Below are 25,642 nucleotides of genomic sequence, written 5' to 3'. Positions count from 1 at the left end.
AAAGATGTGCAAATATTTAAAAACCATACCTTGACATGTAAATTTTTTGGAGGGAGTTGTGAGTAACAGTTTATCCGCCATTTCTCCAGGACCAGCACAGCGAGCAATTCCAGGTTCCTTATACTCCGACTTCACCCAGTCGGAGAGCCAATGCATGTTACAATCACAGTAAAGAGGGTTGGCTCCAATTGCTCTGGAAAAACAACACCACAAAAGCACACAAACACACACAGTACGGAAGCATTGTTATTTCCTAAGGGAACAGAATTCAAAGTGATGCTCAGTAGAAAATCCCAATAGCCTTATTGATGATAACACTTTAGAATAAAATGGAGACTTTGGGGAGTCCCAATTTTCCTGAACCATGAGCATCTGGGGGATTTAGTGAGTTGTCACTAATGTTAACACTTACCTGAGCTTCGCAAAGTCTCCCATACTTTCAGAGACAAGGTTGATGTTGGATATAAGTACACTCTAAAGGCATCCTGCATTTACTAATTATTTACTACGAACTCAAATCCCTATGAAAGGTTCCAAGGACTCAATGAATGAATACGGCATCATTCTTAACTCCAAAGAACTCCTTGTGGGGAGGAGATGAGCAAATAGTCAGGCACAAATAATTTTCATTTGAAAATTATTTATCACTGCTATTGTAGAAGTATTCTCAAGAAGCCTACAAACAGAGACTACTATTTTTTTTGGGGGGCGGGGAGCTAATGGTTTGAGACAGTCTAACCTACTTGAGACAGATAGAGTTAAGTAGATGGGAAAGGTTGGAAGGATAATTCAGGTGAGGGTAAGTGTCAACACACAGAGGTACTAAATGGCATGAAATAATCAAGATACATAAAGCTAGTCTAACAGAGCTGGATTGGACCATCTGTCATTTCACAAAGTCTTTCATTTTAGGACTTTGGTTCTGACATCAGGAGTTGTAGTGATAGAAAAGTAATTAAGATAATAGCTGATTTTTATTATACTATACTGTCTATAGGAGCTGGGTTATGTCATCTGTACCAAATACACCATCTTATTTTAAGTGGTAATTTCTATTAATTCAATAACATTGGAATTACTTCAAGGTTAAGAAACTGAGTGAAAAGTTAATTAGTTTGTTCACAGTTTTGCGAAACTTGGGCACAAGTAGAAGATACATAAAGCAGCATTTAAAAACTGATTAATTCTGATTTACAATTAATTTCTGATTATTGATATTTCTAGGTCTGGAGTTCAAGCATATTGATTTTATTCTTTTTGTCAGAATCTCTACGATATACTTAAAATCATTTTTTATATTATAGCAATTTTAATGCCCGACTTCAACCAAGAATTGGAATATAGTAACTCTTTTCTTCCTATATATGTCAGATGCAAGTCTTTCTAAATTAAAAATGAGCAAAATCATGTTTTTGAACTATTTCATCTCATTTTCACTGACATTCACCAAATCCTTGCTATGACAGGAGACGAAGCGGGAAAAGAGAATGGAGCAGAAGTTTTTATGATCTCAGCCACAAAAGACAAATGCATGAATGAAATACAAGAGAGGATAGGCACATGATAGAGAAGGCTCAAACTGCACTCCTTGTGGGAGGGAGAGGCTCACACAAAGACAAGGTTCTGCTCAGCTCAAGCAGCACACTGCCTGTGTAGCTATTTTTGATTCATGACCCTAACTCCAGCAGCAATATCCACTTTCCTCTTTTTGATGTGTTCTCTGCCACACTGGGTGGCAATTCTATCCCCTGAGCTAAGGGATTCATTCATTATTATATCTCATGCAGATGGAAACCACGAAGTTTGTGATACTGACTTTGAGGTAGGTCTGAGGGCTTAAATATTAAAAAAAATAAAAATAAACATAATTTGGAGGTTTTGCCTCCTGGTACCTAATAGTCCAGTGGAAGGAATATGAACAGTAGAGAGCAGTCTGACAGATGGATTAAAAACTCACACTGATAACAGCCCCATAAAAGCAAAAAAATTATTGACTATTGGATCCTACTCTCCAAACATCCCTCTTTCCCAGTTTTCTAACTTTCTTATCTTATTGAAATGTTGGAGATTTGGAGGGTAGTGCAAAGCTATGGGGGGAACATGGTAGGCGAACTTCTAGGGAATCGAGACCCAATTGACATCCATATTTAGATGGGAGTAGGTTGACTCACCAGGTATATCAAATTCAACATCATCAAAGGACTTTCTGGAACCTTGCAGTGATCCCTGCACTTCTTAAGTTTGTCAAGTTATTATACCCAGTAAAAATAGAACACTGGAATTCTACACAAATGAGTTTTGTGAACCCTAGTTATCACATATATTTTAATTGCTTTACTCTACTTTCAAGAAACATGGACCTAAATGTGGGCTGTTATGAATGTTAGCACAAAGAACAATTCAATATTAACATGGTTATTTACCACTACTTGATTATAAAGTCAGTTTGAACCATGCCGACTTATTTATTTATTTATTTATCTTTTTTTTTTTTTTTTGGCATGATGCCATATTAAAAGCTAGGTAAAAAATAAGTTCAGTTTGGACAAACTAGGGAAGGCTTTTTGGAAGATGTAATGCTTGGGATGTGACTCAGAACAGTAGGGTTGGACCAGGGCAAGTTCAAGGGAAACTAATACTCTAGAATCAGAAAGCAAAGGGAAGAGAAAAAAGGCTCCTTGGGTTAGAGAGCTATGTCTGTAGAACACACACTTTAGGTAGCAAAGAAAACTCAACTAATTGAGGGTAAAAACCAAGGGTAAATTAAAGCTGTCTTGTAGTGGGCATCATATCCAGGTTGAAAATCTTTACATTTTCTTTAAAGATGAAACCAGTCACATTTTACAATGTTTCAATAAAAGTAGGGGTAAGAGGGCTGTTCCAAATTCAGGGGTAGTCTGAACCTTCACCCAAATTCATGAACTAGGTACTCACAAGTGTGATAATGCTGAAAGATCATTGAAAGCACCTTCAGGCACAACAGAAATGTCATTTCCATGTAGAGAACTGAAAGCAAGAGAAATTAACATTAAATTTCCTGCATTTCAGAAAGTTCAGATCCATGAATGTATGAGGCTTTGGTTTATAATAAGCATTTTAGCTTGTTGAAAAAATAGATTATCCTGCAACTGAATATCCATTTGGAAAAGCAAAGGTGGTTTCTACCTTACATCTTCTACACATTATAAATCCCAGATTGAAGACTTTAAGCATACAAATAAAACTAACAATGCTTTAAAACAAAGCACACTCCATTATACAATCATGGGACAGGAAAGGCTTTCAAAAAAAATGATATATACCCAAAACCAGAAAGGAAATGAGTAGCAAATTTTTATAATATAAAAATACATCCCTGAGGTAAAAGATTCCATTTATAAAACAGAATGGGAAATATTTGCAAAATTATCAGATGCAAGGTTAATTCCTTTATAAAAAGACCTAAAAAGTACAGTCTAAGAGTAAGTACATGATGACATCTACATTAATACTGAAAAAACAAAGTACCTAATGGGAAATGGGGAAATGATATGATCAGGCTTCATTAGAATAAGAAGCACAAATTCTCAGTAAACAAACAGAATATACTCAAATGCTTTAGTAATTAGAAATGCAAATTGAAACAGGAATGGAAAACAATTTTCAATCTGTCACATAGAGAAAAATAAAAGGATTAATAGTATTCAGTGTTTGCAAGAGTGCTTAGAATAAGGTACTCTACTAAGCAGTTAATGAAAATATAAATTTGTAAATCAAGATAATCTTGCATTGCAGACAGCTTGACAGTTACTTTTGATATTTTCTCTAACTACCTGACAGCACCTTCCCATCCTAAGTCATTGCTAAAATGCCACAATGCCTGCACCAAGGTGAATGCACAGAATGTTCACCAGAGTATTGTATAGAATAATGAAAATTCACAATTAAACCAAATGATAGTGAAGACGATGATGATTACCTAGGTTATGTTTCCTCAACCTATGGAATACTCAGTCCTAGTTAAACAGTCGAGTAATCTCTAGGTATTATAGAATAGAAACATTCTAAAGCACATGTTACATAAAAATAGCTAATGGCAGAACAAGAAAAGATCCTCTTTATGACTTTTAAAAGTTATATAGCTGTAGGGAGAAATATAATAAGACATAAAAACAAATGTTTATAAAGAAACACCAGATGGGCACCTCAAGCTGTTTTAACTGTTAATTATGAGGAAGGGGAGTGGGAGTGATGTTTTATTTTATATAAAGTACATTTTTGTAGTAAAAAAATGTATTCATGCACTATGAGATTTCTAAATAAAATAAGTTTATTGCTTCAGAAATTAATTGGAGCTATATAAAATGCCCATTTTAATGTTATTTCTTATCAAGCAAGTGGCTATGTAGCAACAAGTATTACAAAAGAGAAAGTCATGCTGTTCCCATCAAAGGTATAGAAATTTTTCTTTCCAAACTTATGGTGAATCCTAATGCATCTATCCTGACATAGCCAAGTATCAATAAAACAGTAAAAATCATTAAAAAGACAGCTCAAAACTCAGACCATAGGGTAGAGAGGTATTTGTTGAAGCCAGAATACTTACAGTAACCTAAGAGACTTCAATCCATCGAAGGTTCGCGAAGGAATACATCTCAGACGGTTGTAACTGAGAATTCTGAAAGTATACATAAGCCTTTTTACTTTATCCAGGAATCCAATAATGCCCCAATGTCATATTTTAAATAAAGCAGTTAAGAAATTAATTTTTTGAGTATTTTATAAATCGAGGATATTTACACATGATATACATTATCTTTGTGTTGTCTCTCTAACATGACCTCAAATACTTCCCTCTGCCTGCCCTTCCCTCAACCATTATCTCCCTAAGATCATTCCAGAGGCTAGTGGTAAGGATCCCCACAACCCTCCCACAAGCATGCTAAATTACTCTTTTTTTTCCCCCTGAGACCCCAACATTTTCTGTAAAATCTGCTCTTGTTTGAGGCTTGGCCTGTTTCTCCGAATGAAATTGATATTCCTTGAGAACAGAAATGCTTTCCATTCACGAGGATGGCCAGCATGGGGTAAATGTATTTTTGTCCCATGACGTAATGAATATACAGTACCACACTTTCACACTCACAGGGTGAGAAGCTGGGTCATGTTGCTGAAGCTTTGATTGGAAAGGGTGCTTATTCTGTTGTTACTTAAGTCTCTAAAGGAAAAATAAAATAAAAAAGACACAGAGTCTTATGAACCAAGATAGAAATATTATTGATCTTAGACAAGGCTCTGCCTGTTAACAGTCATACTAGTATTGTTAGCATTTTAATACTATTGAAAATCATAAAACACTGGATTACTCTCTGGGGTAAATTACAACGTTATTTATATTTATTCGCATCCTGTACTGTTCAAATCATTTGTGAATATATTTTGTGTCAGCCAATGAAGCATGAGCACAATGGCCAGTCTCATTTGGAACAGAAGCTTGAGAAGGAGTTTTTCCCATATTTCTTTGCGACTGTTTCCATAGACTTGGGCTGTTCTCTTCTACAGAGAGCTTTCTTGGAGGTGACACACAAGAGATGTACCTTACCAGTGAAGAATAAACCTTTGATCTTGAAAGTCCCATCAGATACACATACTACATCCTTACACATGTTCACTGATACAGATATTCAAATTTGATAACTAAAAGGACCCTAACTTCATCACATTCACAATATCATCATTAAAAACACCTGTGCTTCTGCTCTTATCTAAGTCACACACTAGTCCTCAATATTTATTTAATGAATTATAAGTAAAAGAGAGATGCTAAATTTTTACCAGTGATACATGGCTATTTATAAGTATAGTTGGTACTATGCATCATAACTTATATGAATTTAATTTTATTCTCATTACATATTTATCTTTATTTATATATTCACTATGTATCTAAACATTATGTGCATGCACTACTTTTTTTTCTGAAGCAAAATCCAAAACATGAAAAAATGGAAGATTCAGAAAAAAGGAGGATGAACTTTTCCTGTTAAAATATATAAATATCAATAAAATTTTGATATTGGATTTGACTTATATAATTTGAAAATGGTAGGAATCTTATAGGAGCCTCATAATCTGTATTTTCAGCTGCTTAAATACCACGCCTAAATTTAAAAACAAATGTATCTAATTTAGCAAAAGATATTTGTATAATCAGTCACTGGTAAAGCCATTTCTGGGTTCATAAATCTTATTTCTCATTTCTAACTAGTTTAAAATAATTACATGCTGTCCCTCAAATGATCTGAATGTAGTAAAGTGATCCTTTGGAAATTGAAGCAAGTTTACTTTTTTTGTTTTAAATAGAATAAAACACATGCAACTGGTTCTTGCTTTCAAATAAATAACTAGAAACAGAACAGGGCACATTAGAAGATGGTCTTTGATCTTTAACCATTTGTCATTGATATAGTCTATACTACATTTAGAATGTTTGATTTTGCATATTTTATAAAAAACTGAAAGAGATGTTCTGCATGTTAACTCACCTCAGTGTATCTAGATAAAGTCTACACTGGGATATTCAATGTTTTCTGCTCTTATAGATTCCTAGAAGTCACTAATTAGTAATAAACCTTCTTATTCCAGGAACACTAGCAGTCTTCCTCTGAAACTAGCTTTTATACTTGAAAATGAAATAGACTTGAACTAATAAGGTTTTTTCCATTAACAACTATTATCTTTCTTGCTGATTTTTCTGTGCCCCGAAAAACTCTATCCATTACCAAAAAGGCTACTACTCTAAAATGTGACATTATACAAGATTGTATATATTATAATATATATTGTGCATATAACCAGATCAAAATGATTATATATTTAAATATTTTCTTATGTTTATAATTATAGTTAGAAAAATTGTTTACATTAATGAATGAAAGATTACTTTTGGAGGACAGCAAACTAAATTTAAAAAAACTTTAATATTTTGAAATTTATTCTTAGAATCTCAGTATCTTTGTTTAGTTTTCTTAAATCTTACATAAATATATATGGGTTTTATAAATTAAATTTTAATACTTTTAACCCATAACTTACTTTACAATGCTTTACATAAGAAACTTAAACCTAATAAACTAAATTTATAATGTATTTTCATTAAAGTTATTATGTACCATCTTTTGCTCAAAGTCAAGACTAAAGACACTGTTTTACTTCTTTTTCTTTCAACTTGTCTTATAAAAAAGCCATTACTATAAAAGAAGTATTCAGTTTTACTGTTTCTATAATATTTTGACTATTTATATTTTATTGTGTTCATGCTTCTTTGAATAGAAGGGAAAATTCTTCCAAGACATTCTATTTCCTGATTTATAGTCAATGAAGATGTAGCTAGTGACCCAGGACCACAGTGATCAAGGAGGAGGGAAGCAGCTAACTGTAAATAATTTATGTTATCTGAAAGGTTCACTGAATCTTCTACCCATCCCCACTTTTATAAAATAGAATAAGTTAAAGATGGAGAAATTATGTTACTTACATAAGTGTTAAATGTTTGTAGTTAGAGAGTTCCTTGGGAACCAGCGTAAATTGATTCCCATCCAGATATCTACAAAGACAAAATATTACCTTCTTATAAAGTAACAGGTGTGAATTATAAAATAAATGAAGGGTATTTTAACTGAGGTAAGGAACCATTTGGCAGTCTTTTTCTCTTAATATGTTGTACCCCATTCTGGAATCATTATTGAAGAGAAGTAAGGAGAAAAAAACACAGTTGTCCAATCTAACAGAATTCTCTGGGGATCATTTAGGCTAAATCATAAAACCAAGAACAACTTGTGCACCCAGTGCTTTGTGGCTAATCTAGCAAAGAAGGTGAGCATCCAATCAAGAGTTGGTAATAAGGTTCATGCAGTGCATTATATTTTAATTGGCCTCCAGTTTACTTTCATTTATGTGGCAACAATGCCATGAAATTCAGCAACTAGTAACAAAACCCAGCTGCTGTGGCCAATATTACATTCTTCACTGCCTACTTATATACTAATGCACTTAAACACGTGCAAATAAAATGGGCAGTTTTAAGGAGCGATTTGAGTATTTGGAATTAATCATGCTTAAGTTAGAAATATTTTTAGAATAGTTTTTACCACTATATATTTGCTTATTGATAATAATTTAGGTTTCTTAGAATATTGTGACACTGATTCAGTATACAAATATAGCAAATATATCTGAAAGTACTAGAGAAGTAATCAAATGTAAGTACATTTTCTCTTTCTTGTTAGAGTCAGAAGAATAATCAGAAAATAGGCTTTCAGTTAAATGACAAGACACAAACATAAAATAATGCAGAAGTTATAACTATGATATTAGAAAAAGAAAAGTACATTTCATCTTCTCCTTTCCTAGAATTAAGATGGTGGAGGGTACAGTTGACTTCTACCAACTTGGGCCACTTGGCCATGATTCTGTCACATCAGGAAAGTGGCCTTCCTATCCAGTGTAGTAGCCAGTCTTGAGATTCCATTTAAAAGTTGGAATTTTCCTGGATATACAACTTGAGAAGTTGCCTATGCTACCAATCCATTTTTAATATTTCAAAATAAAAACATTTATATAAAAGGGATGAATTGTCTAAACATGTAATGGATGTGTGATTCACAGTTGGAACATGTTATGCCTCCTGATACTTGCTCAAATGACTTCATATTTTTGACTCCTTCCTGTCTTTTAGCTAAGTTTTCCTTGTGTCCACTAGAGGGAAGCATCGTTCCATTTACTTCAGCATGCTGCTTTTACTCCAGGAAATGTCACAGCAGGACAAAAGGACTCAGAATGTGAAAGTTTACATGTAAACAATCTAAGGAGAAGTTAAATGGAACTGATTAAAAGTGATGGATAACATTTGTTCAGGCTTGTCCACCAATATATACTTATTTTGCCAAGTTATTTAACAATTTAATAAATATGAGCGATTTCTAATATATGCATATATGTTATTAGAATGAAGGGTCTTGCTGACTTGGCGAAGTTCTAAGGAGAAGCTCTCTTGGAGGTAAAAGTTGAATTCTAAGAGGTGAGTTAATATTCTCATCTCAATAACCAGCTTTGTCTAGAGAAAAAATACCACTTTTTAATAATTTGTTCACTTTTTAATAATACTGGTTCATAGTTCCGTAAGGATAAAAATAAAACAGAGGCAAATGGCTCAATTGGATAACTCCAATCAAACAGACTGAAGATTCAACTTATGGCAGAAACATAGATGGTATATAGACAGGGTGAATCAAGCAGGTTTTCAATGGAGCTTGATATAGAAATTAAAGAATGTCTGAAACCATTTGATGGGATGGGGGCCAAAGGCCATTTAAAATTGTCTAAAGAAAGATTTAGCATCAAAAGTGATCTGAGTGTTATGCTCCTCCCTGGACTATTCCTAAAATTGAGGCTTTGTGTACAGAACACTGTATAGGCATGTAGCCCCCATCAGCCCCAGAGGGAGGTCTATGGGGCCCATGTGGTCTTTAGAAATAAAAACATACTAAAACAAGGATGAAGTATTTAATTACACATATATAAAGCAGTGCTTACAGCTAATTAACTACTGTGATTGGTAGTAAAAGAACACTCGACAGCAGTTCAAAGATAAAAGGGATGTTGTGAGCACATGTGCTCAAATCGTGCCTGTGTTCTCTAAATGTGCCACTCAAGACCAAAATAGAATCCGTGAACAGGACATGATTCGAAAATAAGTTCCTTCTTTATGTTGTACGTTTCCAAAAGCTTATCAGAGCTGCCCATTTGCAATGTTCACGTGCCTCTGCATGAATTTACAGGTACAGTTCTACACTAATTACATGTACATTTAAATCATTACTGGTTCACAGTTCCGTAAGGATAAAAATAAAACAGAAGCAAAATGGCTCAGTTGGATTTATATCAAGCATTTGCACACCAAATTTTAGTTTAGAGATAAAAAAATTGGAATGAAGGGAGCAGGCAGGCATCATTATTCCAGCAGCACAGTCCCTGGTTTATTCTATTCTGCATATGTAGCAAGGATGCAGCCAGGCAAGTATGGGCAGAAAGTCTGAAGTAGGAAGGTCTAGGTATGCGGAAATTAGACATGTAATTTGTATTTATATATTGATTATGGAAATGTCAGGGATAACTGGCCTTGCATCCTTTAGGATCTAACAGTCTTTGATTTAGGAACAAAACATCAAATGCCTCTTTTTATGGGCAAAAGTTATGCCTGTTACTGCTACCTCTCAGATAATTATTTATCTTACATGTGAGATGCTGTTGCAGGGGTTATACAGGTGAAGAAGAATTAACCATATGGAATATCCTAGACACTGTAAATAAATTAACTTTAAGCATTTCCAAAAGTGCATTCAATGCAACATTTCTCCTGTAAAATGCTTAATGTATAAGGGATATAGGGCTGGATAAATGTGGGAGTTACCCAATATTTTACCATTCTCACTTGGAGCTTAATGCTGAACCTCAGCATAATAAAGGCACTGAGAAATTCTACTGTGGAAAAGGGAAAACACATCCAACCAGCAATTCCCAATTACAGGTTTACAATTTTGCATGATAGTTATTAACCATTTTTAGAATATAATTTGCAAATAGGATTCTAAAGATTCTTGTTTGATCTTCATTTTCCTTGATGTGTAAATCATTAATTGTGAGGGAAAGGGAAAGATGGGTGCTACTTACAACTCTGTGACATCTCTTGGAATACCTTTGGGCAAGACCTTCAAGCCCTTGTTGCTACATCGGACCACTGTATCCAAGCAAGTACATTCCGTAGGACAGCGAGAGAGTGGGGAACAGCTGTTGTCATCATTTCCTAAATGAACAGAGGAAAGAGCCAGATTTGTGGTTCTGAAGGCCTAAAAGGGCTTTTATGCCATTTAATCGACAAACGCAAGGGTCTGGAGTCATATGATCACTTATGTATAGAGCAATAACTATTTACAAATTGATACCACACATTCTATATGCCATTGTGTTTAGATTGCCTAGGGCAGAAGTTCAGAAAATAGCTCACAATTTATATTACTAATATAACCATATTTGTTCAGCTATTTGGACTTTATTTTTACAATTAGGGCATATAAATGGACTGAGTTATGGTAAAAACTATACATAGACATTCGTGAAGAGACATAAAGGGGCAGCTTAACTTAAAATGATAAGGAAAAACTGCATGGGTTCCTCACTTTGAAATACAGAGCTCAAATTAGTTCTCTGTTCACTGGTAATAATAATAGAATCTGCTCTCCCTACCTTAAGTGCTATTACAAGAATCAATTGCAATGATAGAGCATTAAAAGTGAAAACTATTACTTTTGTCAGATTTACGAGAACTTCTACTTTATAAGTCAATTGCTTTTCTCATTTGAAAATGGTAGTTCCTAAAAGAGATGCCAAGGATAATAAAGAAAAGTTAAAATGAAGCTATATAAATAGTATCAATCACAAGTTGGAAAGTAGAAAATCTTCTAAAACACTCAGAAACTCACATCAAGAGAACTCGGATGTGAGAGGGCAAATCTGAGAAAAGAAGTATCCTGCTGCCAAAACAAAATAAACAACAAGCAAAGCAAAAGATGCACAGTCGTCACATGTTGCAGAGCCATGGTCTGCTGCACATTCAGGCACTGGTGCATGGATGGGCATGGGAATGCCTGGGACCAAAGATGGCAAGAGTCTCTTACCATCATCACAAGTGAAGTCCTGAATGGCCACGTCCTGAATGGGGATTTCTTTGAGGAAGTATGGTTTCTGGCACCGAGGATTTCCAGTTACAATTCTTTTCTTCCTGAGCCACTCTCCCAACCAAGCCAGGTAGCAGTTACAGTTAAAAGGATTGGCCAAGAGGTTTCTAAGCACCATATGCAAAAAATGCACAGTTTAATTTAGGATTTCATTCTCTTCTCAAAACCCCATGCCATATCTCCCTGTGGGTTTCTGCTGGAACAATTCCTTGTTAGTCTTGTTTTCACATCCCCCGTTCACTCACAATACCATTCGACATATGCTATGTATATTTTTACTTAAATATTTATGTCTAAAATTTAAACAATAACAACACTTGCAGAAAAGAGAATTCTTCAAATAATTTTCATGTATAAAAGAGAGTGAAGGCAGCAATTTGGAGTTTATGCAGTGGATCCTGATAGATATCTCATTTAGAAATAATTTAAACTTGTCAGAAATCTGACTTACTGTCAAACTTCCCTGCACTGATAATGCAGTAATTTAATATAAAGATGAAGGCTGATTACCTTATATTATTGAGTTTAACCTGACAACAGCTATTTCATTAATTTGTCATCTCAAGATTCCCATCTCTTATTTGCTCCAGAGAATAGGTTTCCTATCTAAACTGACAGCTGAGTTGATTAAATGCCAGTTATAAAAATGAATTTACTTCTACAAATCTCAATACTTTTGGCATCTCACCACTTCAGCACAAACCTATTGACAATCCCATTATTTATAAACATGCCATCTTTAATATGCACAAATTAGTCACTCCATGTAAAATGTCAAGTTTTATGTGGAAAAAGGATTAAGTACTTTATTGATGGATGGATGTTTCCCTCAAATGACTTCTTCAGTGATTTGAGGTATGTTAAACCTGCTTCCCCATGCCCTCTGTCTTTATTCCCCTCCTATTGAGTTAGGTTAGCATATTTGGAGAACAGCATTTCCAGGAAATCATCAGGTATAATTCATAATTCCTAGCACTGTTTTTCAGACACTGATATACCAAAGGCCTGAAATATATTCTTTGGAGGTTTTTTTTTTCTTTTCTTTTCTTTCTTTTTTTTTTTTTTTTTTTTTTTTACATTTTCCAAGTTCTGTGTATAGACCTACAAATTTTTTTTTTCAAACTGTCTACATAAAATATACTCTTGCACAGACTCAACCTATTTCTTCAATATTTTCCTAATATTACAGTAAATGTCCTCTAGTGAACAGGTTTTATTGTTGGTCTGGTCATCTTAATGTATCTCTTGTCATCATGAATGATTCTTTTGAGCACAGTTTGTTGGCAATAGCCTATCAATTCTGTTTTTATGAGACGTATACTGAAAATACTTCAATGTGAGAAAAATGAGTGAAAATACTTCAACATGAGAACACTGAGAAAAAATATAAAATTTCATTTATTTGCAAATGTTGTCAAGTTGCAATATTTTTAAAGTTTAGAAATTAATTTTCATATTGATCCCATTATTAAAAAAAGGACAGAAAATATTGAATATTTTTTAATTTAATGTAATATTTATAAAAATTAAATTTAACATGAACAAATGTGTCCTTTTAAAATATCTAAGTCCTTGATCACATTTTATGAAATGTTTAATAATATGCTAAATGCTATTAATAAAAGTAAGAAATATAATACGCTGAGTTGATAACACATAAATAAAGATGCTCTTTATTCATACTCACAGAGTAGATAAAGAATGGAGAGTATCGAATGCCCCTGGTGCAATCGTGGTAATCTGATTGTCATATAAAGAAAGCAAACGCACAGAACTGAGTCCTATGAAACTGTCGTTCCCCACACAGCTTATTCGATTACTTCTCAACATCCTGAGGGGAAAAAGGAGGACATTGTTATGGAGATACAGCATCAGACAATCAATTTTGCCTAATTGAGAATCAAAATAATCTCTCTTTAAAAATATGTAGCATTCATTAGTATTTTTTGAATGTTCTCTTGCCATTAGAAATCGTGATGCACTGAGAACAACCAGCAAGAGTAAAATTTTCAGAGTCATCAATGATTAAATTCATTTGCAAAAGGCAGGTGAGCTTGTACGGATTTACTATTCCGTGATGAGGGTTGAAATGTTTTCTTTTTGATGCTATAATTATGTTTGCATGATTACATAATGTCCTAATTCACCTACAGCTCTCCGAGTCCTTGAAGCGCTGTGATTTGTGTATTCATGGTAGTATGACATTTGAGGTTGAGCAGAAAGGAGGGAGAAAAGAATCAATAGCCGTTGCAGATGAGGAACTGAGGGCATCCAGGGACTCAGATAGTGAGTCAATGTCAAACAGTGGCTGGGGAGCCAGACACGACTGAGTATCCATAATGCTTGCACAGACTGTTTTATTTATGAATATGTGTTCATTGTCTCAAGCTCAGAACTAAAAATGAGGCAAGAGTAACAACCCAGTTGTCCACAATGAAGTTTAAATAGGTTTACCCTGGAAAAAGTATGACCATTTATTTTTAGGTATTTTCATTAATAGGATTAACACTGTTGTCATTTCCTCATCACTGCTAAAGACCTAGCTTATTTCAGAAATCTTTACTAAACTATTTATCTGTGGGGCTTCAAAAGGAGACATATTTTTAAAAGTTTTCTAAAAATCCTGGTTGAATATGTATAGTTGCTATAAATCAGATTCAGAATTCCTGTGCAATCACTGTATTCATTAATTTTTCTAAACATAAGTTAATCACTCTACTAGACGACCTCAGAAAATAAGAGAGGCAAAACCAAATGAACAACCAAGAGTTGCCTTGAAATTCCAGATCAACCTCTAATTAATAAGAATTACACACCTTTGCCTTCTGCTATGTCACTGATTATAATAAAGGATGATGCCTTCCTCATCAAAGCCTTGTCTTAAGTTAAGAAACAAATGCACAATGGAAAAGTATCCCCAGCAGCACTTTTCCTTGTCATATAAGAGAAAGCACTTGGTCTTAGTCTTATTCAAAGTCATGGACTCGAGGAGAAGTTGGAAAAAATTTTACTCTCTGTTGCTGGAAAAATCCGTAAAGACACATGTGCACCAAATTTAGCCCAAAATGTCAAGGAATTCAAAGATTTGCTGAAATAGGTACATGTATAACGAGTCCTAAAGAGCTGGGAAGTCTAGGATAAATTAGGATGTGTTGTCAAATCTTTAGAGCTCTAAGCTGAAAAAGCCCAAAAGCAAGAATAGATTGTTGCAGATAAACCTACTCTAAAATGTTGTGTACTCCAAGTTTGGTGCTAAATGACTCAATTTTACTTTGTGCAGCATAGGTGGATTCAGGAAAGAGTCAGTGGGTGCCTGAATTAGGTACATAAGAAGCACAAACACAGCCATAGAAGTAAAATGAAAGAAAAAAGGTGAATTTAGACAGCTCCTCTCAGGGAGAGTCCTGTGAATGTCACTAGACAGAAGAAACCTTGATAAGCATTTTTTGAGAGGTATTATGGCCTGAATTTTGTCCCCTCAATTTATATTATGAAGCCCTTAGCCCCATATGCAACTGTATTAGAAGAGAGGGTCTTTAGGTTAGTAAAATATTAAGTGCAGTTATGATTGTAGGGCCCTGTTCTGCAAGGACAGAGGAAGAGACAGCAGAATGTTCATGTGTGCTGTTTCCTTTCTGCATGAGCACAGAGGAAAGGCCATTTGAGGCATAGCAAGAATGGCCCCCTCCACGCAAAGGAAGAGGCTTCACCAGAAATTCACCCTGTCAAACACCTTGATCTTGAACTTCAAGCCTCTAAAAGAATGAGAAACATTTTTTTTGCCCCTTAAGGTATCCAATGTGTGGTATCCTGTTGTGGTGGCCTGAGTGGACTAAAACAGGGGGAGTTAAGGCCTGTGCCCCATTCTCTCTCCACAGCCCTCCTCTGCCAAGGAGAAGATCCCAGTAACGAGGTAGTCCCTTAACTGCTCTCTGAGAAGAAGGCTGCTTCTTATTGCAGGATTTGTGTTCTCCTGAGCTACCTGGAACAGTTTAGGGGAAGGTTAGACACAACCACCTATGGTATATCTTCTTTACTCTTCTTCTATACATTCTTCACTGTCTTTTCCAAATATTCACTATCTGAGTGCACATTTGCATGTCATCATGGATAGACTCTAAATAAGTCAATGGGAGAGCTCTGCAGATCACAGGCTGGTCCTGCTGGATGGTCAAGTTCCAGGTCATTCCTGAGAAGTTCAAGAAGCACAAATCTGTTCTAGTGCAGAGATCTTTTTTTTGGGGGGGGGTCCCATTTGAACTTGGGATGCTACTAAACACATCCCACTGGCTAGGGAAATGGTCTTCTCTGTTTCCTCTGATAAAGAGCTGCAATAGAGTGCCTAGGTGATCAGGTCCAGCCCTCCTGGTTTTACAAGGATCTCAGGGATTAAGGGAGACAGTGAAGTTTGGGCCTCTCTTCACTACAATCAACAAAGCTTCTTGTTACAAATGGTTGCCTTCATTCCCTCCAAAGGTTTTAGTTTGGTTTGTTTCTCTTCCAGTTTTCAGGCCACCACTTTGGTCCAACATAACTTGAAAGACAATGAAAATAGATATGCACAGTAGAAAATTCAAATAACATAAAAGTACTATACTTACTATTCAACCCACTTCCCGTCCTCCCTGACCAACAACCTTTTGGAAACACAAAGGATTGCTTTCTCTCAAGTTCTTTGCCCTTGAGAAAACAGACACAACTTTTAGTGCCTTTTCTTTGCCACCAAATGGTAACAGATCCAGCACCAGCCATATGTCTCTTTCATTAAAATCTTGCAGGGGCAGACACATGTAGTCTCCAGGTATGCTGTTACAATTCTATGGTTGCAAGGGTTAGTGAGAACTGAAATTTCAAGTCATTGGACTAAGAAGGAATATAAGGTATTTGAAGACAAGGAAAGAGAATGATTATTTTTGAATCAGAACAGGTAAGCCAGATATGCAGAGGCATTGAAGCAAAGACACATGACTTCAACAAGGATTCGAAGGCTTCCCCTGACAACATACCTGCAGCATATTAAGGACAGGAATATTGGAATAAGGGGCAATGTCTGCCTTAACAGAAGATGTGTGTGTGTGTGTGTGTGTGTGTGTGTGTGTGTGTGTGTGTAAAAGAGGGGGGGAAGAGAGAGAAATGAAACAGAGACTGGGTGGATGGGGGAGGGTAGGCATCTTCTACCCTCCCAGGATTAGGACGAACAATGGATTTCAATCCACTGGTAGTAGAACTACAAGGTGAATCAGTCTACTTACAAAGTTTTGAGACTTTCCAATCCCTTGAACATCTTATGCCGAACACTCTCCAAACGGTTACTGGTGAGGAGTATTTCATTTACCCCAGATGCTCCTTCGAATGCTCCCTCCTCAATATCTGTGATTTTATTGTTGCTAAAGTTGCTAAAAAAAAAAAAAATTGTGTAAACCAAGAGTAAATGATTTCTTTCTAACAAAGAGGACACATGCTTGACCATTTTTTTTTCTACTGAACAAAGCCTTGAACAATGTCCAAGCTTTTCCAACGCCCAGTACTGCCAGAGTGCTGAAAACCCACCCCTTACCTTATGCATGAAGCCAAAGGGACATTGACACTAAGACGGAATATCTATGGCAAAAAATATCAGCCCGATTCATGTCAAAATGATCCCCCCAAATCCTCCAGAGTACAAAATTCTTGAGGCTAGGTAATGGGTTATATAATCTCTATGTCCCTTGCAAGGCTCAGTAAGGAATTTTTCATAGAAATATCTCTGATTCAAATTGTTTTGTGAATTAATGGCTAAAAGAGAGCAACTGAATAGAGAGAAGGAAGATAGGCTAAAATCTTATTAGCATTTACCTTGTATCAGAAATGTACTTGGATATGGGTATATTCCCAGTTAAACTTCACATGCAATAATGTGTGGAATCAAAAAGCACTGTCAGTTTATTTTTGAAATCAGATACTACACTGCTTGCCCAGAGAACAAGCACATCCAGTTCAGGGAACATCTTTCTATAGCCTCTTTTTCTTTCTCACTGCTCACTCCAAGAATAGGAGTGGCCACCCCCACCCCACCGAAACAAAATAATTTTTTTGTAACTTTTTTTTTTTCTCCCAGAACATTGCTCACAGTAGCTGTTTTATAAATACTTGCTGCCTTGCAGTCATCTTACAGATAAACAAGAAGTATATTTAATATCAATCAGAAAGAGGGCAATTAAAAAATAACAGAACATTGAGAGGCAGCACAACACGTAGGTAAAGTGCAGGGCAGGAGGCTCGGTCAGCTCTGCACTTGCAGTCTCAGGGAGAATGGGCAGGGACACTGTGACCACAAGGATGTCCTGGAAGAACACTTCTCTTCTCCTGCTGCGGTCTCATCTCCTGTGGAGGGTACTTCCTTGTCCTTACCTGTTGGGCCTCTGTCCTGTCCCTCCCTCCCTTTCCTCACTCCTTCCCAGGATACACAATGTGTGGAAATTGCTGAGTTTATCAACTTATTTTAAAATATGAGCCGTGGACATGTAACAGATGAGCTATGAAGCCAGTTTGCCAATCATTAATTTCCACTATCTTCTAATGAAAGTTTAATGAAGCAAAAAGTCAAAGAGTTGACATGAATGTGCAGAAAGAGAAGTCACAGCGTGGTTTTGGGAACAGTAAAGGAAGTTACAAAATATCACTGAACCCATTTTAATGTGCTTAGATTGCTGGATTCCTGCTGTGGCCACATAACAGACCAGCTGTCTGTGTTCCAGTAAGATGCTAAGGCTTTGGTTGGCATTGTTTGGACACATGGCAAGATTCCTCTCAGAGATTACCCGAAGTTCACATATGGAAATCTGCCTGGATTTTTTTTTTATATTTTCCAATTTTGAAAGAAATGCAGATACAACTTCAAAGGAAAGGGAAAACAGAAGGAAACACCTGAGAAATTTAACGTGACCAACAAATGACTTACATTTTACGTAACTGAGGAAGTTTCTTAAAGATTCCTGTGGCTTCCAATACTGTGAATTCATTATTATTGAGACGACTAGGGAAAAAAGACAGGAAGGTTTCATTACCAACACTTAGCAAGGGATTAAATATTAGTCATACTGAATAAAAACAGTATTTAATGATCACTTTAAAATAAAATATAGTAGAAATAACACAGAGGATTTGTGAAAAGTAGTAATATTCTTTTCCAAATTTCACCTGAATTTGAATTATGGAATAAAGCATGTTAAGGAGTGCAAAGTAAGGAAAACCAATAATCAAAACCACCTCTCAGTAACCTCTAGAACAAACTTTTAACTTGTTTTTCATGATTGTCCCTTCCCTTTGTATTTTTTGACATTTTTCCCTAATCACTTGCTCCATATTTTTTTTTTATTTGCAGCTTTATTGTAATACAATTTACATCCCATAAAGTTCACCCTTTTCTAAGTGCATAGTTCAGTGGTTTTTAGTGTATTCACTAGTTTGATCAACCATCTCTGTCATCTAATTCCAGAAAATTTTCAATAACCCATAAAGAAACACCATAATCATTACCAGTCCCTCCAAATCTTACCCACCCCAACCCTACCAACCCCTAGTTTTGGCAAAAATTAACTTCCTGTTTCCATTGATTTTCTTATTTTGGACATTTCATATCAATGGACTCATACAAAATATGGCCTCTTGTGTTTACCTTCTTTTGCTTCGTATGATGTATTATACTTTCATTCATATTGTAGTATATATTATCAGTACTTCATTTTTATGACTGAATAATTGCATGGACGTTGTTATGGTTTGTATGTGAGGTGTCTCCCAAAAGCTCATTTGTGAGACAATACACGAAGGTTTAGAGGAGAAATTATTGGGTTAAGAGAGCCTTAACCCAATCAGTGAATTAATCCCCTCCTTAACTGAGTGGTAACTGAAGGTAAGGTGTGGCTGGAGGAGGTGGTCATTGAGGACATGCCTTTGGGGTATGTATTTTGTATATGGCAAGTCGATCTTTCTCTGTTTCCTGATCATTGACCATCATGTGAGCTACTTCTCTCTGCCACACTCTTCTGTCATGATATTCTGCATCATGTGGAGCCCTCAGGAATGGAGCCAGCAAGTGATTATGGTCTGAAACCTCTGAAACTGTGAGCCCTCAAACAAACATTTCCTCTTCTAAAATTGTTCTTGTCAGGCCTTTAAGTCACATCATAGTAAAAGCCAACTAAAACAGACATACTGCATTTATGTATTTATCAGTTGTTGGACATCTGTTATATTCCACTTTTTGGCTATTATGAAAAATGCTAATATGAAGCCTGACATAGTGGTTTTATATGAATATCTTTTCAATTCTTTTGAATATGTAGGATAAAATCGTTGGATCAGATGGTAAATATATTTAACATTTGGAGGGTCAGATAAACTGTTTTCCAAAGGGGCGTGCAACCAATGTATGAGGATTCAATTTCCCTGACCTACTATTATCTTTTTTATTGTTTTATAAGCATTCCAATGAGTGTGAATTGGTATCTCACTGTGGTTTTAATTGACATTTCTCTGATGACTTATTATGTGGAACATTTTCTCATGTGTTTATTGGCCATTTGCATAACTTCTTTAGAGAAAGATCCATGCAGGTAATTGTGATCATATTTTAATTAGATAATGTAATTTTTTAAATTGCTCATTTTAAGAGTTCTTCATATATTCTGGATATAAATCCCTCATCAGCTGCTTGGTTTGCAAGTGTTTTCTTCCTAGTAATAAATTTATGTGCATAATTTTTTAAATTACCAGATTTTAAACTGCACAGAGAAACTTTTGCTAAAGCCTACATTACGGGCTAGTTTCTACTACAATTCTTGATTGGCAAAATACCTATTCTGTATACTGCTCTTGGAAATAAGTATAATCCCTATGTGGCTAAGGAAATAGAGTTCAGGGCTTTTGCTGCATAGTCCTTATACATTTCTCAAAGTCTTGGAGGTATTAAATGTTGTCATGAACAAACAAGTGCTAAAAATATTATGATAATCACAAAGGAGTTTGTTTCTGTCAACTCTTTGAAAGTCCTTACTTTATTTTTAATTATTCAAATTGCTTAAAATTCATTAAGTAACAGGCATGTGTATAGGCACAGTGGGAGATAAACTATAATACACACAATCCCTGTCAGCCAGAAGCTATAATCTTGTTGAAGACAGAAGGAATACACACACACAGAGACAACCAAGTCTGCAAAGCAGTCAATGACAGATACCAGATGGTGCCGGACATTCGTGTTGCTAAGATGTTCAGAAGATGATGAGATTTCATTAGTGCTCTTTTTTTTTTTAATGTTTAGAACACTAACACTAAAGGTCTTACTTTTATAAATAAAGTCTGTAAGATAAACCATATATGGGCACAGGATCTGCAAATGATTCTACACACCAATTTGATCCTGTGTACTTGCTAGGTCTTACATTAGACTTGTAAAACAAAATCTGCTTACATTCTGCCTTCTCAACTTTCTATTTTCTGTCCTTCATTTTCCAGAAAATACTATCTTTTGTGCTTTAATACTTGCCAATCACTGAATCCTTGCATCTGTGAGTCAATAAAGTAGAAAAATAGATATAAAAAGATTCCCTGATTTGATTCACAATTAACTGAGATCTGGAATGGAGACTCTCAATCTACTTTATTTAGTTGCTGTAAGGCATGTGTATGTCAAAAATGTACTAAGTTCTTAGAAATGAGTTTATAATAACAAATAGGAATCAAATAATCACTATTATTATTAGTAGTAGTATTAATTGCTCACTGAATTCTGAGAGAGAAGTTAATTTTTAACTGTATTTTTAGCTAGAAAGATGAACTAAGCTTCTGCAGAGAAGAGGTAGATCAATGTAATGTGTATCCACTAAAATTAATGTAATTATTGAGATTAAAAATGTCAAGACAAAAATTGCTATGCTCTGGCTGGGGGTGTGGCTCTGTGGTAGAGCCCTTGCCTAGCAAGTGTGAAGCACAGGGTTCCATCCTCAGCACCCCATAAATATAAATAAATAAAATAAAGGTATTAATTTTTTTTCTTGCTCCGATGCTTTTAGTCCCTCCCTCCCAACCAGGATTTTTGGGAGGATGAACTTACAGCTCTGCAGTGTACTGGGGAATGTGGTCCGGGATTTTGGTGAGTTTTTGATTGGAGCAATCTACTGTGGTCCCTTCACAGCGGCACTTTTCAGGGCAAGCCAAGTCTGCAAAGCAGTCTCCGCTTAATTTTGATCGATAATCTTCCGTACCTATTGAGGATTCAAGCCAAAGAAAGAAACACTGAGTGCAAAGGTTAGAACATTGATTCATTTGTAGGAAGAAAAAAGTAAGATAACTATAGATTATGCAGCAGGGAGACAACTTAGGGAATTTTGGTGAATGGATGTCAGGAGAGGGTTAAAAGAAAGGCTTGGAATTTTCTGGAAAAAAGAGTGACCAGATTCACATGACAGGAAAACATTAATAAAGTTGAGCTTTTCACAGCTGTACTTTCTGCTGATCCACTGAGCCATTCTGGCCTATTTCACAGCTAATCACACAATGGCTGTTAATTGTTTAAAAAAAAAAAAAAGGTTTTTTTTTTTCCTGCTTCAAGAATTAAAAATGTATCTGGTAATAAACATACTCCTGTATGCCATTGTAAATTAGGGCTTTCAAGGCAAATGGATATACTCAGGTCTTTAAATTTCTGTGGACTTGTATTATTCTCTCCCTCTCACATAATCTTCAGAAAAGCCTAAAAAGCCCTCTTTTTTTCTTTCTTTTTTTTTCTTTTTTGATGAGTTTATAAAAAGAGACAAGTAAATCCTGACTTGAGCCTCAGCAGCTTGTCATGCTGTAGAAAGCTGCGTGACGTTCCATGGTGCTTGACGGAACCATGTTTTACTCATACCTCGCAACCACATGGTTAGATCAAGCACAACAGAAAATCTCGCTACATTATCACTACACCAACCACTAGGCCACAGGTAAGACCAGGAGGAAAGATGAAGGGAGCAGGAGAAAAGCTACAGGCGTTCTGCAAGTGTAATACTGTTTACATGACATGCATTCTTCCCGCAGAATGTTTATGACCATAGTAAGAGTATTACTACCGAAGCTTTCCTGGAAACACAAAGAAGGGGCTATACTGAAAGATGCCTCCACCATTCCTCAGAACTGCAGAATGGAAACCACAGCTTTCGGGAACAAGGTCCAGGAAGAAGTTGAACGTGAGCTACAAGGACAACAGAGAAGCTCAAAAGATCTGTGGTTTCTTCTTGGAAAAAAAAAAAAATAGGCGCAAAAGACCGAGACTAGAAGAAGATACATCAGGATTGAAAAGGGAGGACATTATGTTTCAGATTAGACACTTTTACTTACAGCCCCAATGGTGAATTCCTGTAAAAGTAAAGATCACCAAGAAGGAAAGAAAGACAGAATAATCCCAATTAAGGTTAACAGACATATATACATCCTACTATGCTCTCTGTGTCCTTTCTTTACCATAGCAACTATAGGGGAATAGCATGGTGTGATGGGATTTGTCATGCTTTGTAAAAGTAATAATATATTTTTTTTGAAGCATGATGACTTTACAGAAAAAGCAATGGCATAAAGGATGCACAGTACAAATTAAGTTCTTGTCGATTCCTTTAAAGGATGAACTCTCTGTGAGAGACATTGTTTTGAGTTATCACTGTGATATGGAGGATGCTATATAGAATGGCAGCAGGCAAGTAAGCATATAAAAGTGAATGAGAAATTAATCACAGAGATCCTCAAGGACTATCATTAGAACATTTGGATTAATCTTTAGGTTGTAGGTAACATGCTTTTTAATGACCTTTCCAACTTCTAAATAATGTTCACTTAGCAGAAATGGAATCAGAATCTCATTGCAAGTGTGCAATGCCAATATGATAGTTATATTACCTCTGGCAATGAATGCCATAGTATTTATTGAGGATATATTTTATTGTGTCTTTGACTTAAGTCCAAAGTGAAATAAGCGTATACTGGTAACAGAGTCTAACTGACAGATTGACTGAATGTACTTCAAATAATCTGTAGCCATGGCAATAATATTTGCTTTAGGGTCATTTGTTAAGTAGACTCAAATTCTAATTAAGACTTTAGAAAAAAAAAGTGTAAAGAATCCTTTTGAGTCCTGGCATCTATAATTCTCATTTTAATTAATATAAATTTAATTATCAGAAATTGAAAGTTAAAATGTGTTATCATATATAAAATATGTTTTCTAAAACCTTACTTGATTCTTTTCTGCCAGTAAGAGGAAAACTGTATCAGAATTATGAAAACAATCTGACTTTGTGTCCATTTGGTGAAATGGAAATATTAACTTCTAAGTTTTTAATAAAATATACTAAAATAGAATTTGAATAATTCAGTAGCAATTAAATTAACTGCTGTAATTTTTGGATTTAAATCATATTCAAGTATTATCCTATAGGTGATCTGGGATTTAAAATGTGGCTTTTTTTTAATTTAAGTAATAGCTATCAGATGACTTTCCACTTAATAATTAGATCAAAATAATAATGTTTTTGCCAATGAAGGTCAATCAACCATTCATTTCAACATTTTACTGTGATACAGCCAAATATAATGTATAAAATATTATTTGGGCATTCGAATTTAGTAATATAACTAAATATATTAAATGCATGAAATTATATAAATTACAATTCAATAATAGCAAAACTATATTTCTTTAACATACAGATCTAACCCAGAACTCCTCTTAAGAAAGTAAATATGGTTTTGAGAACTGACTCTGCAAACATATTTTTTTTTATTTATAGCTCTCCAGACATATTATAGTCTAGAATATACCCAGAAGATGGTGAAAGTAGCCAATCAATGCTTAATATATATTTTTAAAAATAATACTTTAAAACAAACAAGTCAAGAGGCATTTTACACAATTGGCAGGCAAGGAAAAAAATAAGTAAAGGAACATAGTCTAAAGAGCTAGCTCTAGAATCATCAGTCTTGGGAATGTTAAGATTGAAGTGATAACACATTGCAATTACTTTTCTTAGAAACACTTTATCCATCTACCTAAATTATTCAAGGCATTCAGTGCCCATGAACTTCTAATGTTTTCATAATGGACATCAATAATCTTTTATGGAGTTACATTGTAACTCCAGATTTGCAAGATTGTAGTCACAAACTAATAAGGAATGAGTCACATAAATCAGCATGAGGCTGCTATTTTCATATAAAAAGTGAAGCAAAAGTAGGAAAAGAATTATTCTTTTTTTTACATAAAAAGTTTTTTTAAAAAGTAAGACTTCTATTGAAAATGCAATACTGCATATCTCTAACTGATTTCATGTAGAAATAGCTCTTTGACAACAGAAGGCCTCTGTCTTTAAAACTAGCTCAGTAAGCTATATTTTAAAAACAGGCTGAAAGATCAGGTATACAATGTAAGGAGAAAAAATGATTTAAGTAGAAAGCCATAGTTTCAAACATTTTAGCTACTGTGAGAAATTGTAGATAATGTGCCAAAGTGAAAGGGAGAGGAAAAAAAGGTGGGAGTTTAATAATAAATATGTTTAACATCAGAAGCTGCATGCAAAGGTCAGGTTTTCAGGAAACAGCTACAAGTGATCTATGCATAAGTCAATCTACCTATAGAGTATTCACTGTAGTTTCAAAAGCATGCATATCAAAGTTTTAGAAGATATTTTATAAAGTGAGGAAAGGGTGTCTGCGGTTAGTCCTACCACCGAGCAAAACCTACCTGGAATGAAATACTGTTCTTTAGCTAAATAAAAAAAGAGAAAAAAAATAGAAGATGCACCTGAATGTCAGCAAGCAGAGATACGAGTTATATTAGATTAAGAATGGATTCATGT

The 25,642-nt window shown here is 35.1% G+C and overlaps 1 protein-coding gene across 8 annotated transcripts in view; it reads right to left on the bottom strand.

Annotated features, from left to right (window-relative positions):
* The window catches only part of Slit2 (slit guidance ligand 2), a 332,292-nt gene that overhangs the window by 50,834 nt on the left and 255,816 nt on the right, over nucleotides 1-25,642 (bottom strand). For 3 of the 8 annotated variants that reach the window (XM_078021124.1, XM_078021126.1, XM_078021127.1), the window contains exons 15-27: nucleotides 25,528-25,551; nucleotides 23,136-23,153; nucleotides 21,871-22,021; nucleotides 18,715-18,789; nucleotides 17,027-17,170; nucleotides 13,462-13,605; nucleotides 11,715-11,881; nucleotides 10,711-10,843; nucleotides 7,517-7,585; nucleotides 5,126-5,197; nucleotides 4,586-4,657; nucleotides 2,935-3,006; nucleotides 30-193 (exon numbers count right to left, since the gene is read on the bottom strand). In XM_078021124.1, the coding sequence (XP_077877250.1) occupies nucleotides 30-193; nucleotides 2,935-3,006; nucleotides 4,586-4,657; nucleotides 5,126-5,197; nucleotides 7,517-7,585; nucleotides 10,711-10,843; nucleotides 11,715-11,881; nucleotides 13,462-13,605; nucleotides 17,027-17,170; nucleotides 18,715-18,789; nucleotides 21,871-22,021; nucleotides 23,136-23,153; nucleotides 25,528-25,551 (1,305 nt within the window). The remainder of the gene's footprint in view (nucleotides 1-29; nucleotides 194-2,934; nucleotides 3,007-4,585; nucleotides 4,658-5,125; nucleotides 5,198-7,516; nucleotides 7,586-10,710; nucleotides 10,844-11,714; nucleotides 11,882-13,461; nucleotides 13,606-17,026; nucleotides 17,171-18,714; nucleotides 18,790-21,870; nucleotides 22,022-23,135; nucleotides 23,154-25,527; nucleotides 25,552-25,642) is intronic. The other 5 variants (XM_078021125.1, XM_040292589.2, XM_005318931.5 and 2 more) reach the window with 2 other exon arrangements.

This window comes from Ictidomys tridecemlineatus, chromosome 9, assembly GCF_052094955.1.
Source record: "Ictidomys tridecemlineatus isolate mIctTri1 chromosome 9, mIctTri1.hap1, whole genome shotgun sequence".
NCBI classification, from domain to species: Eukaryota; Metazoa; Chordata; class Mammalia; order Rodentia; family Sciuridae; genus Ictidomys; species Ictidomys tridecemlineatus.
The sequence above is the reverse complement of the archived record's forward strand: the minus strand, read 5'-3'. Positions and strand labels throughout refer to the sequence as shown.